This window comes from Pyrus communis, chromosome 10 (genome assembly GCF_963583255.1).
Source record: "Pyrus communis chromosome 10, drPyrComm1.1, whole genome shotgun sequence".
Classification (NCBI taxonomy): domain Eukaryota; kingdom Viridiplantae; phylum Streptophyta; class Magnoliopsida; order Rosales; family Rosaceae; genus Pyrus; species Pyrus communis.
Genome location: NC_084812.1, coordinates 19,451,121 through 19,463,088, shown reverse-complemented (window position 1 = coordinate 19,463,088; position 11,968 = coordinate 19,451,121). Strand labels below are relative to the sequence as shown.

At 37.0% G+C, this 11,968-nt stretch overlaps 2 protein-coding genes across 3 annotated transcripts; one reads left to right on the top strand and one right to left on the bottom strand.

Moving 5' to 3' along the window:
* The first annotated feature begins 1,304 nt into the window (after positions 1-1,304).
* LOC137748742 (nucleolar GTP-binding protein 1-like) lies at positions 1,305-8,588 on the top strand. The gene is made up of 14 exons (XM_068488921.1): positions 1,305-1,516; positions 1,668-1,801; positions 2,614-2,734; positions 2,863-2,927; positions 3,035-3,148; positions 3,438-3,512; positions 4,072-4,110; positions 4,196-4,267; positions 5,031-5,144; positions 6,046-6,117; positions 6,198-6,234; positions 7,336-7,448; positions 7,703-7,909; positions 8,181-8,588. The coding sequence occupies exons 1-14, from the start codon at positions 1,438-1,440 to the stop codon at positions 8,271-8,273; spliced, it is 1,335 nt and encodes a 444-aa protein (XP_068345022.1). The 5' UTR covers positions 1,305-1,437; the 3' UTR covers positions 8,274-8,588.
* Positions 8,589-8,785: 197 nt separating this feature from the next.
* LOC137748743 (phosphatidylinositol N-acetylglucosaminyltransferase subunit P-like) lies at positions 8,786-11,277 on the bottom strand. 2 transcript variants are annotated; one of them, XM_068488922.1, is made up of 5 exons: positions 11,009-11,277; positions 10,681-10,899; positions 10,439-10,511; positions 9,566-9,684; positions 8,786-9,485 (listed from the first exon to the last, which is right to left on the bottom strand). In XM_068488922.1, exons 2-5 carry the CDS (start codon positions 10,850-10,852, stop codon positions 9,343-9,345), a joined length of 507 nt encoding a protein of 168 aa, XP_068345023.1. In that variant the 5' UTR covers positions 10,853-10,899; positions 11,009-11,277; the 3' UTR covers positions 8,786-9,342. The 2 variants fall into 2 exon arrangements, with proteins under 2 accessions (XP_068345023.1, XP_068345024.1); XM_068488923.1 differs by having other exon boundaries at positions 8,786-9,455.
* Between the last annotated feature and the right edge of the window lie 691 nt (positions 11,278-11,968).

Sequence of the window (11,968 nt, the reverse complement as noted above, 5' to 3'; positions counted from 1 at the left end):
CGCACAGTCTTCATATGATCGTAGCACTTGAGCGTATTTATTTACACCTAGTCCTATCGTACATACCACTTTAGGTGGTTCCGACTCGTGTGCAGGTGTAGTGATTGAGTTATGGATTTGAGCTCTAGATTCAGCCGTACGGGTCACGTTAGGTGACAGCGGCTGACATATTTTCTGCATTGATTGACATTACCTGGGTTACTTACATCATGTGCTGAGTTAGTTGACATGACTTGCATACATACATATTTGTGAATGTTGCTACTCTGAGCATGGTTGTGATATATTTATGTATCATATTTTCTGGAAAATTATACAGGTTTTACAGAGAGGGGTTAGAACTTTTGAGAATGAAATGATTTTGAAAAACTTTGTTTTTGCCCATTCACACTTTCTGTTTTGCGTCCCTCCAGGTTTTAGTTAGAAGTGCTTTGGTGTCTCAAGATGACTTAATGGTGGTTCTGACAGAACATCACAAATGTAGGATCATCTTTGGGTGTTGTGTAATTAGTATTCGTTCTTCTGGACTGCACTTAGGCTTTCTGTGCTCTGATTATGTTTATCACACTTAGTCTCACGCTAGTGTGTTACTTTAACTAGTTTATTTAGTAGTTTGGTTTTTATTTATTCGTACTTTTATTATTATCTTTTGCTTCCGCACTGTGCACATGGTTGACGGTCAGCACGCCTTGATTTCGGTCGGGGTGTGTCACAATAACACTTCCCTAAGTTAAACTTTAACTGATCTTTTCATCTCCTTTCATTCAAAAAAAAAAAAAAAGAAAGACTTTTTCATTAAAGAGGCAGAAGATGATGCCTCTATGGAAGAGATAGAAGATAACGCTTTTACGGAAGATGTTGAAGATTATATTTTAGATGAAAAGGTAGAAAAATAATTTTGGGTGTGATCATTTGACTTTGTCGCACTAGATATTTGAATTTGTCGTCGTCGAAGTTTTTCTTTATGATTAGTATTAACACAGATTTGTGCCATCATACTTTTTTATTTGAATTTGCATACTTATGTTCTTATTCGAACAAATTTATAATTCATATGTACATGTATTAAAAGTTATTTTGGAAATAAAAGTAGGTAAGAAAATAACATTTTAATTTTTTTAACTTTTTAAGGTGGGTGAAATTATAAAGTAAGGTTTATTTTTATTTTTTTAGTGCATAATAAGTAGTTTAACTAAACCACACAATGAACAATATAATTTGATATCGAATTCATCATTAACGAGTTTCGAACCTAAAATCCCCAACAGGTTCAAATTCGCCTAAAAATAAGACAACGGGTTGGTTTAGCTGCTCTCCAGGTTGGGTGCCAATAAACAAAAAGAAGTTGATAAACCTCAGAAACCTCTCTTATCAGTTGGCCATTGTTTTTCGTGGAACAAATACTTGAGAAGGTGGATTGATTGAGCAGGGAAAAGGATGAGCAGGGCTTGCAGTCTCTTCCAATTGTGGCAGACCCCTAACAGATTACCACTCACACCCTACAAAATTTCAAAAGGTTCTCTCTCTCTCTCTCTCTCTCAAAAGGTTTTCTTTATTGGCTATGGAATCCATGCTTGCTTCTTGATTACTGCCGTTAATTAGTTATTTTCTGCAACTCTTTTTTTTTGCCATTACTGTTTTCTGAAATTATTTGAATCCTAGCGCAGGTCCGCACTTGATACCGAGTGCCAGAAATTATCCGGTTCTGTGCTTCTGCAAGGAAATACAAACTAGCACATACGAAGTTGTCAAGGGAAGCTATGTACCTTCAGCAGTTGTAAAACCGGAAAGCAGGCCGAAGGTATTTTTCTTTGCTCTCTGTATTTGTTTGGTCTCATGGAATGAGCACATTTAACCGCACATAAGGATGAATTACTAGCGAGTGAAGCAAAGCAAGAAATGATATGGAATTATAAATTGGTCCGGAAAAGGGAAAAAGAATAAGGAAACAAGGGTTTAACATTATGTAATTATTACTTTCTAGTTTCGTGGAAATAGTATAATTTCAAGAGCATTGAGTTAGTAATTGGTTTGCTTTTGGACGATAAGAGTATGAGAGGTTGGAGAGACCCTATGAATAAGTATCAGGGTATAGTGCAAATTAACATGAAATTCAGGATTTAAGCATAAATGATTGACTGCAAAAAGGGTATGACCTTCTGGAGCAGTCAACAAGGGAGTTGGGTTTTGTTGATCAATAACCACCATGAACAACGACTTTGAAGTTTGGGATTTAGAAATTTCTGACTGTTGTTATTGGGTGGGCATCTCATACGATAGGTTGCAGGAATAGCTTCAAGGACGAGTTCTTTTGAGTAAATGATCGATCTTGTTGACAACTTGAGCAAGTTGATGTTGATGACTTGAGCAAGTTTGATATCTTAATGCTGTATATTAGTGGATTGTTGTCAATTTGTTTACTTGGTATTCTAATGTGACAGAATAGGAAGGGCATTGTTCTCTCAAGTTTAAATAAGCTTCACGCTTATTTCAAATTTTATTTTATTTTTTGTGATGAATACCTTCTTGCATCATTTACCACTCATTTCTATTGGGACAAAAATATTGGAGGAAGTAATGATGGTACCATGGTTCCCAATATTGTAATTTTAGGAAAAATCACCCGAAAATCTTGAAGATGTTGGTGCATTCCAAAAGCTACCCATGGTGATGCCATCTGTTGACATTCTGTATTCGGCACTAAGGAAGGCTAAGAGGATTACACCAACAAAGGGTATTTGCAATGCGAATTTATATTATATCAATTTTAACAAAAATACATTAGATCGGAATTGCAGGGAACTTGGTTTTTAGGTCCCTACTGCTAGTCTGCTGCCCATGATTTTGTTATCTTATTTTCAGGTATTGCCAATATTGCAAAGCGAGAAAGAAATAGAGGTGCAAAGCAACTTGATGCATTGATGAAAGTTTGTTCTTAACTTAAGTTTAACATTTTATTATATTTTCTTTTGTACTGTTTTTATATGAAAGACTGTTCAATGATGACCGACTAGCTTTTTGTTTTCTTCTGCAGGAACTGGCAATTCCATTGAGAACTTATTCGGAGAATTTTCCAAATAAAAAGTGTCTTCACCCTTATGAACGGTCTCTTATTGAATTAACTCTTGGGGATGGAAATTATGAACAGGTACATACGGAGCAAATCATGGCCAATTTTCAATGCAGAATAAATCAAGGATGTTGTTGCTGTAAAAAGTTAATTGGAATAACTTCTTGATATTCTCATAATCATGTGGAAAACATGCCCTCTCTCCTTGTCTTTGTGAATGATTTTAATGTTTACCTTTCAAACTAGTTTTCCAATTGTTTCTCCATGAGGACTGAATTATACTATTTTGTGACACTAAGAGAATGCAGACAAGTATTAGACTCTCATCAACTGGTCGGTCTTCAACTTTTTTATTTGATAATTACAGGTGTTGGGAAAGGTGGATGCTTTGAGGAAGAAGGTTGTGTCTATTGGAAAGGAACATGCATCTCTTTGTGCTAAGGTGGATACAATTCCCAATTCAAGCTTTCAGTGTGGAAATTTATGACCTTTGACTGAATTCCTTCACATTGTCCATCATGATTGCATATGATGCACTTATAGTTGGCAGCTTATGCTTCTTTCTTTCTATTCTCAGACACCTCCTTAATTTTTATGTTTATGCTCCATTGTATATAGCATTAAAACGTTAGTCAAAATTTAAGTGGTATTTTATGGTGTGTTGCATTATTCTTCCATGCCTGTTTCATATTGGCTTCCATTTGTTAACTGCTTAGCATTCTTGAAATTTCTCACCTACTTGTCCTTTATTAGCCTTATGAGGATTACCTGCATCTTCTCTTACCAGAAACACAAGCAATGCATTCTGTAACTACTGTATGGATTTTACTCTACCATCCCCAGTCCATTTTTAATCTCTTATCACTGTTGGAATTTCGCATATGCAGAATGCTCGGGATCCTAGCCAAGATTAGAACATAAGAAAAAAAATAAAAAATTTGGAAGTAATTTATTAATTCTAGAAGACAATATTTAACAAAGGCTTGTATATTTTGTGGCAGTCAACGACGAAGAAGGAAGCAGAGGCAAGACTAACTGAGGTCATTTCTATTCTTTACCCATAAAAGAAAAGCTCCATTTCAGCTGTGCAGATAGATATTTACTCTGTTACAACTATCTCTCCAGGGTATAAAGAAAGTTGAAGAGACATTTAATCGTGAAGGAAAAAATGTTGATGATTTGTTACACATAGCCAAGGTACTTTGCTTTCTGAACTTGGTTCTATAGTGGTTCTTGTTTTGGGTTATTCATTTTTCATTTGAACTTAAGTAAGGCATGACATGTATAGTGTATTATGATAGTTAATTAACTATTTAATTGTTTCAATACACATCATATCTATCTTTTTGATATTTTATAGATATGGCGTCTGAGAATCTGATCTTGCACCACAAGATTTTCAATATTCTATAAAAATTTATGTCAGGAAAAATTTGTATCATTCAGTTTCCTTTAATTTAATGCAATGTGGAAGAAAAAAGTATGTGTAGCCTATCATTTTTATCACTAAATTCTGTACCATTTTTAGTTGTCTAAATTTTGTTTTTTTGGTAAACAACAGGGGTGAAACACCCCAAAAGAAACTGCAAAACATCAGAATTACAAATGTTCCGAGGCCTAGAAACCCCAAATAAGTCATCCATCAGCACAGAACTAATCCACATAGGAGGGTCATTAATCCAACAAATGCCCAAATCAAGGTTATAACTCCAGTTCTCCAGACTTGTCTAATTTTCCATACTAGTTCTCTAAGAAAGAAGAAGGAAAAGAAATCATACTACCTGGTTGCATCATACTTTCAATTATAATTAAAAACGTTTTCTCTGTGGATCCATGCCTTATTTAGGAATGCATTTTAGAACCTTTATTGGGTTCATTTATGCAACTCTGGTTTGTTGAGTCATGGTGCTTTTTTCCCCCTTTTTGGAAGCCTGTCTGTTTTAACCATTTATACTTGCAGACTCTGCGAGCAATGCCGGTAGTTGATCTAGAAGCACCAACACTTTGTCTTGTTGGAGCTCCTAATGTTGGGAAGTCATCTTTGGTTCGTATACTCTCCACTGGGAAGCCTGAGGTATCCACAATTTCCATGACAAATATGATGTTCTTTTTGCAGAAAAAGGTGTTAATGAGACAAGTTGAATGAATGGTGGCTAGATTGGTCAATTGTATCATTCAATTTCCTTCAGCAATTAGGAACCTTGAATATTGCTTTTGGAGTTGGTATTTTTTTATATTTCCAGAAGGATATTTCGAATGGGTCTCCATTGGTGGTGTGTTGAAACCCATTAATAATCAAAATGAATGAATAGAAATCCGAAAAAAGAGAAATGCAAAGGAACACCCAAAGTGGAGTGGGCGAGAGAAAATTATCAAAATGATTTCTTTCTTAATTAAACTTATGGTGATCATCTGTAGGATTCAAGCTGGTTGCATTATATTATATATTATTATTTGGTGTCCCTAGAGGGGAAAAGCTTTTTCCCATTGATTCTTCACTTCTGTAAGTACGTATGATCTTTATCATCGAAGAAATTTGCATAATATGTTTAAAACTTTTGACGTAGTAGTAGTAACTAGAATGGAGACTAATGATTTAAATCCTTTTACCTTTCTTTTCGGAGAGGATTAGAAGTTAATCGTGTTGAAGGCAAATGCGTTTCAGAGGGCAGGGGTTTTCTTATTTGGTGTTCTGTGTACAATGTTATTCTACATTCCTTTAGTTTAATATCTTTTGGTTCGGGGTATACTAGGGTGAGGTTGGGTTTGGTTTTTGGGATGTTGACTTGGTACCATGGAAGTTGTACTGCGAATCTAGAGTCTGTTGAGCAGCTCCTGTATGCATCGTATGATATTTGTGGCTGGCCCAATTGAGCATCTGTTTCTGTATGAAGTATGAAAATCTTATTTTTCAATTATTATTACTATCAAATTTCATCGTCTTTATCTCAACTTTTTCTTTCCTTTACTTTTAGGTCTGCAACTACCCGTTCACAACAAGAGGAATACTGATGGGTCATATTATATCAAACCATCAAACTTTTCAGGTCGGACAATTTTTCTAATATTTAGAATGATATATATTCTTGATTTTCAATCCTAATTTATATCTAGAAGTTGGCTACAGGTGACAGACACTCCTGGCCTGCTGAAGAGATGTGATGGTAAGTGACTGGCATTTGCTAGTTGTAGGTATCTTATAGTGTGGTTATGTTTAATTGTTGCACTCATTGATCCAAAATGCAAAATGTCAATGTTAAATGCTAAAATTTAATATAGTTGGTTGACACACTGGCCCATTCAGAAAACACAAGCAATTATGGTACATTGCTGAATGAACTGTTATGACGTATTTATGACCATTGCTGACTTGTTTGAGTAAACGGAACTTGGTTTAGAGTCTGATCAAATATATCAGGTCCGACAGGATTTTGGTTCAAATATGACTAGTAACTTTGAGGATAATTCCAACAGAGCATAGGGAAACCAATTTCTTTCTTTTTACTCTGCTTGCATATAATTTTCAAGTCATTACAACACTCCAAATTTATGCAATCAGTTAATTCATTTTCTCTCAAAGTTAACCCTATCTGGCGAACTTGACTTGAGCTTGTTCAGAACTGTCTTATTTCAGTTTTGTACAAGTTAATTTGTATATGAAAAACGTAGGAACTTGTGCTTCTAATGCAAATCCTTTATGGACCATATATATGCAATAATATGATTTGACAACACATGATCAAAGAATAATAAGTTTTCTTCGCCTCTAATGGTTGGCATACAAGTTTTGTTTTCCACTAGATAGGCTTTTGGACAATATCAAAAGTTGGAAACTGGTAATACATACTAGTATATTTGACACTGCATCGGAGGAAAGGTATACTACTGGAAATTCTTGTCACTGTTATCCTACTCCGGTTAAAGCACCACTTGGGTGTCGTGTGTGTGTGTGTGTGTGTGTGTGTGTGTGTGTGTATGGAAATTCTTGTCCTGTGTATGCCCTGGTTTCCTTTCCATTGAGGTTAGTTTTCATTATAATGACATAGGTTATTTGGGTTCGGTAAGAAGAAAATGTTTCTTCACCACTCATTGGTACATTTTTTTCAGTTACGTGACTGATTGTGGTCAAGATATGTTATGATAAGTTTTTTATTTTCAGCTTGTCTGTGGTTGTGGTTGGTGCTTATATTTTTTGTTGCTCGATTGGTTTGTCATTGCATTTCCCTTTTTTTTTTTTCTTTTTTTTTTTTTCTTGCATCTTTCAGAGGACAGAAATAATTTGGAAAAATTGACACTTGCTGTCCTCTCACATTTACCAACCGCAATTCTCTATGTCCATGACCTCTCTGGGGAATGCGGGACCTCACCTTCTGACCAGGTATTGCATGGTTTTACGTACGACTACTGGATTCATTACAAGACGTGAAACATAGTTTTAATGGCATTAAATTGAATTAATTAAAATGGAAGGGATTCATCTCACAACAGATTGAGCGATGTTTGAGAAATAAGTCAGTATAGATACTTTTTTATGGTAATTCACCTCTGTAGAAAGTATTCCCCTTCACCGTCGTGCTTTTGTTCTTCCTTTCCAGTATATTAAATTCATGATTTTCTATGACGACCATGCAGTTTGTCATATACAAAGAAATAAAGGAGAGGTTTGGTGAGCATTTGTGGCTTGATGTTGTGTCCAAATGTGATCTGTTGCAAAAGTCTCCTGTGCTATTTGCCACTGATAATGGATATGATTCTGATCTTAAGCTGGAAAGGTACCGGAAATTGGGTCCCGATGGAGCTATTCATGTGTCAGTGACGAATGAAGTAGGGCTCACCGAGGTAATCTTTATATCATAAGTTCCCTCTCCAAATATGGTGTTGAGCGTTCAAGCCTTGAGCTCGGTTGTTTTTGAACTTTCCAAAAAGGGATAAAGAAGCTTTATACCTGGCCTTTTGAAACTTAAATTGGCCATCTCTTGTATTATGCGATTATGTGCTCTACTTCGTTATGAACTTCTTGCTCGGTGTTTGTAGTTTCATACCAATTAAATAGGAAACAGAAGTATTTTCTTGTCAACTAACAATTCGCACTTGGATGTTTGCGCTGCAGTTGAAGATTAGAGTGCATGAGATGCTAGATTCACAGATGACGAGGATCCAAGTTCAAGAAAGCAACCAAGAAAAGCTTGAAGTTGTTACTTGAGAGCAAATTCTGAAGTTGAAAAATATCGGTGGTTGCTTCTCGTGGAGTGACAATTCGTTTACGAATGTGAGCCATCCCCAAGAAAGAGAAGCAAATTGTCAGTATTCTGCTTCCGAACAAGCGGAAGTCTGAAGACCTGCAGCATCCAAGGCAAGTGCTTGTATATACACACACACACACTGCTGACTTTCCGGATTGTTTGGTCCACTTGTGATCGTGATGATCTATTTAGGCAGCCAAGATGATTCGGAGAAGCTGAGTTAAATTCCTTGAATGCGTATGTTGGAAAGGAGTACTGAAACGTTACACATTTTCTTGGACTAAGAACACGTTAGTACGAAAGCTCGGTTTATTTATCAGTTTTGCTAACTTATCTTTCGTGTACATGATAAATTACATGTAAGTCTCGCCAGCTTAATTGTTCACTCCTTGTTTAATATTGTCGTACGGATTATATATAATTTCCGAATTGGGTTTTCCTTGCTAAGGAAATATAGTTGGACGACGCTTTTGCACTCAAAAATTTTCTCAATCACAGTAATGGATGCATCCTTTGCCAAAGCCTCTTGTAACGCTGAATGCATATAAGAATTTCTCTTGTTCATGCCTTGTCTCTTCAAACTTGATGATAAATTTGACGATACAATTGGGAATCAATTTCATTTGTGACCAAGATAGCAAAAATGAATGAAATTATACGCAAGCATTCACCCGGGGAAAAAATGAGTTGCGTCATATCGATCCTTTTCACCAGTAAAATCATGAGTAATCACAATATGAGGTAGAACATTGCATTTAGCTATTTAAGTGCCGCGCTTCTTTGCGCTTGAGAGTATGTTCTCTTCATTGTATATTGAAAACATATTCTCTGTATTCACCGAGCCCTAGCCGGTTGCAGCTAAACTCTGTTTTCTAGTTTTTCCTGTTCCATTAGGCGTATTCCTCTGCTGTAAGCAATGGACTGCCTTTTGCTCAACCAAAGAATCAATTAATTCGAAAGCAATACAGCACCTGGGTAAAATATTAGAGAGTTGGGTACAGGTTGCCATTCCCTCCAAGGTTGCTCATGTTATTTAAACATGGAACGATTGACTCTGTCGATGCTGATATCGGATATGGGTTCTATGGGCTGATCATCGTCACCAATTGGAGCAGAGCTCAAAGGATCCCTACTGAATTCATCTGCAAAAGAAAATGGAAGGTCACACATAACTAGATCAAAACAATGAACTGAAAGCCTGGAACCACGACCCAAAATTCTGATCACAAAAGGGAAGGCAATCAACTCTCACGGTAAACAGTATATAAGGAAGAAGGGGGAGGGGTGGACATGAAGTTGAGGCCACAGTAAAACCCCAGAGCTAATACCAAAGTCATCATAGCGTAAGCTGGCACGGCCAATGCCCAATACCTGAAAATAGCACCATAAATTCAAAAGAGCAATCTTGTTACTTTGTTAGGAAGTGCTTTTCTAATGGTTAAATCTGCTTCTGACTGTTTGGCAACAAAAAGTAAAAAAATGCTTGTGGGTTACAACAGCATAGTGCTATCTAGAGGAAGCACTTCAAATTGCTTTTTCAGTTATTTTTTAACAGACAGCAACTTCATTGAAAAGCCAGGAAGCTAAAGGCACAAGGAACAGAAAAAGAGAAAACAGACGATAAGGGTGGGCAAGATAGAAGACGTTGCAATATGCTAAGACATCAACCCCAAAAAACTACTGGACTAGACAGTGCTCAACGGTGGACATGGCAAACCATCCCTTAACAAAACATGAACCAAGGAGGAAGGGGGTCGATTTAACCAAACGTCATAGTACATCCTCCTTTTTCCATCGATGCAAAAACACTTCCAAGAGCTTTTTCAGTAAACACTTGGAATTTTTATAAACAATTTCATCTTGCCTTCAATATTAGCGCTCCTAACCAAAGCGCTTATAACGAATTCCCCAAAAGACCCTAATTTCTGATCCATAGCGCAAAGTTCTTGTTACTGACCCAAATGACTATAAATTTCTCAAACTATGACAAATATTCTCGAAGTTGCAAGAAGCTAATCATCTAACCATTTGGACAAACAAAACAATGGAATCGATGGAGGATAACAATCTTGAACGAAAACTTAATAAACACGAACGATTGAAAGTGAAACCAGAGGGCACTGACCTGCTGGGATAGTAAAAGATCCCAATGGAATGCAGCCAAGACTCTGGAACATATGCCCACACCAAGAATATAACTGCCAACACAAATTAAAACAAGTATTTGTTTTCCGAACTGAAAAAGAATGAAGATTGGAAGCAGTGTTTGAAATTTTCACAAATTTGCGTTATTTCCACAAATTTGCATATCGCTGTTTCCACTGATACCGATATTTTAAACACTGATTGGAAGATGAAGAAGGGGACCTGTAGCCACAACAGTAGTGATGGAACCAACAAAGCCATAGACTTCAGAAGGCTTGGGGCCATGAAACCCAGAAGCCTTATCATCTGGATCCACAAATGACACAGTTGCCCTCCTCTTCTTTGACACACTCAGGATTCTTCTGGGGCTGCACACAGAATATGAATCCTCCATTCCCTTCAATTCTTCTTCTTCTGGGTTTCCACCCAATTCTTAAAAATCTAGAAATTACAAGGAAAAATAAAAAGCATAAGATTGAAGAGAGAAGACCCAAAATTTAGACAGACAAACAGAGAGAGAAAAGAGAAGGGGGGGGGGGGGGGGTGTTACCTGGAAAGGGAAAATTACAGATTCCCAACTTGTCTCAGCAAGCTGAGTTTTTGTGGGGCTGGGATTCGAACTGAACTCAGTTCTCAAAATTTTGGAAAGCAAATCTGAAAGCTTGAAAGATTTTCATGGAGGATTTCTGAAATTTATCAACCGAATTATGCATTTGACAGACGGACACGACGGAGGGAGGGAGGTGGGGCTCGCGGCGTTGGGGAGTGGAACTTTTGGTAACCAGCCATATTTTGTACCGCAAAATGATTTTTAGCCTATCTTTTGCAATTTTACAAATTTAACCAAAAATCCATACAAAAGTTCGAAGTTGCCCCTCCATTCTTCCTCGTCTCTTCTTCCCCCGCTCTCTTCCGACTCCCACCACCCCACCCTACCTGTCTTTTCTCCAAATCCACCACCACCGCGCACCCACTGTGACCGACACCACCACCATATCTCACTCTCTCCGTACGATAGAAGATTTCCAAAAATAAGAATCATGGGTTGTTCTACTTTGCTTCCATTAAAGCATTTCTGCGTATTTTGAGAGCTCATTTTTTGTAAACCATTTTATTTTTGTTTCCGTCACAATTTCTTCAATTAGAAAAGCAGTCATATTCTACTATTATGATGCCACTTATTAGCTGCATGTCATATTTTTTACATACTGCGCAGCCGGTGAAGTTCTAGTTTCATGTTATTGGTGCACACAAGAGCTTGCTAATTAAGGCAGTAATCCACAAGTTGTTGAGAAACAACTAGTTTGCAAATTGTAACAGTGTAGCAGCAATTTTCTTTTGTCTGCAGGAAACTTTCAGATTACAAGTTACTTGACTACCATTGCCAATCTCAGGTATGCCACTTATGTTTCTTTACATCAGTTTTGAGTGCCTAACTGGATTTGGGAGAAGAGACGGTGGGGTGGGGCTATGGTGGACTGGTGGGAGTCGAAGAGAGAGGGGAAAGAGA

Excerpts from the sequence above, each read along its gene's own strand:
- LOC137748742 (XM_068488921.1), top strand. The coding sequence starts at position 1,438 with ATGAGCAGGGCTTGCAGTCTCTTCCAATTGTGGCAGACCCCTAACAGA. Across the intron at positions 3,149-3,437 it reads GGGATGGAAATTATGAACAG|GTGTTGGGAAAGGTGGATGC; the intron begins GTACATACGGAG and ends TGATAATTACAG. Across the intron at positions 6,235-7,335 it reads CCTGCTGAAGAGATGTGATG|AGGACAGAAATAATTTGGAA; the intron begins GTAAGTGACTGG and ends TGCATCTTTCAG.
- LOC137748743 (XM_068488922.1), bottom strand. The coding sequence starts at position 10,852 with ATGGAGGATTCATATTCTGTGTGCAGCCCCAGAAGAATCCTGAGTGTG. Across the intron at positions 10,512-10,680 it reads CACTACTGTTGTGGCTACAG|TTATATTCTTGGTGTGGGCA; the intron begins GTCCCCTTCTTC and ends TTGTGTTGGCAG. Across the intron at positions 9,486-9,565 it reads TTCCTTATATACTGTTTACC|TTATGTGTGACCTTCCATTT; the intron begins GTGAGAGTTGAT and ends GTTTTGATCTAG.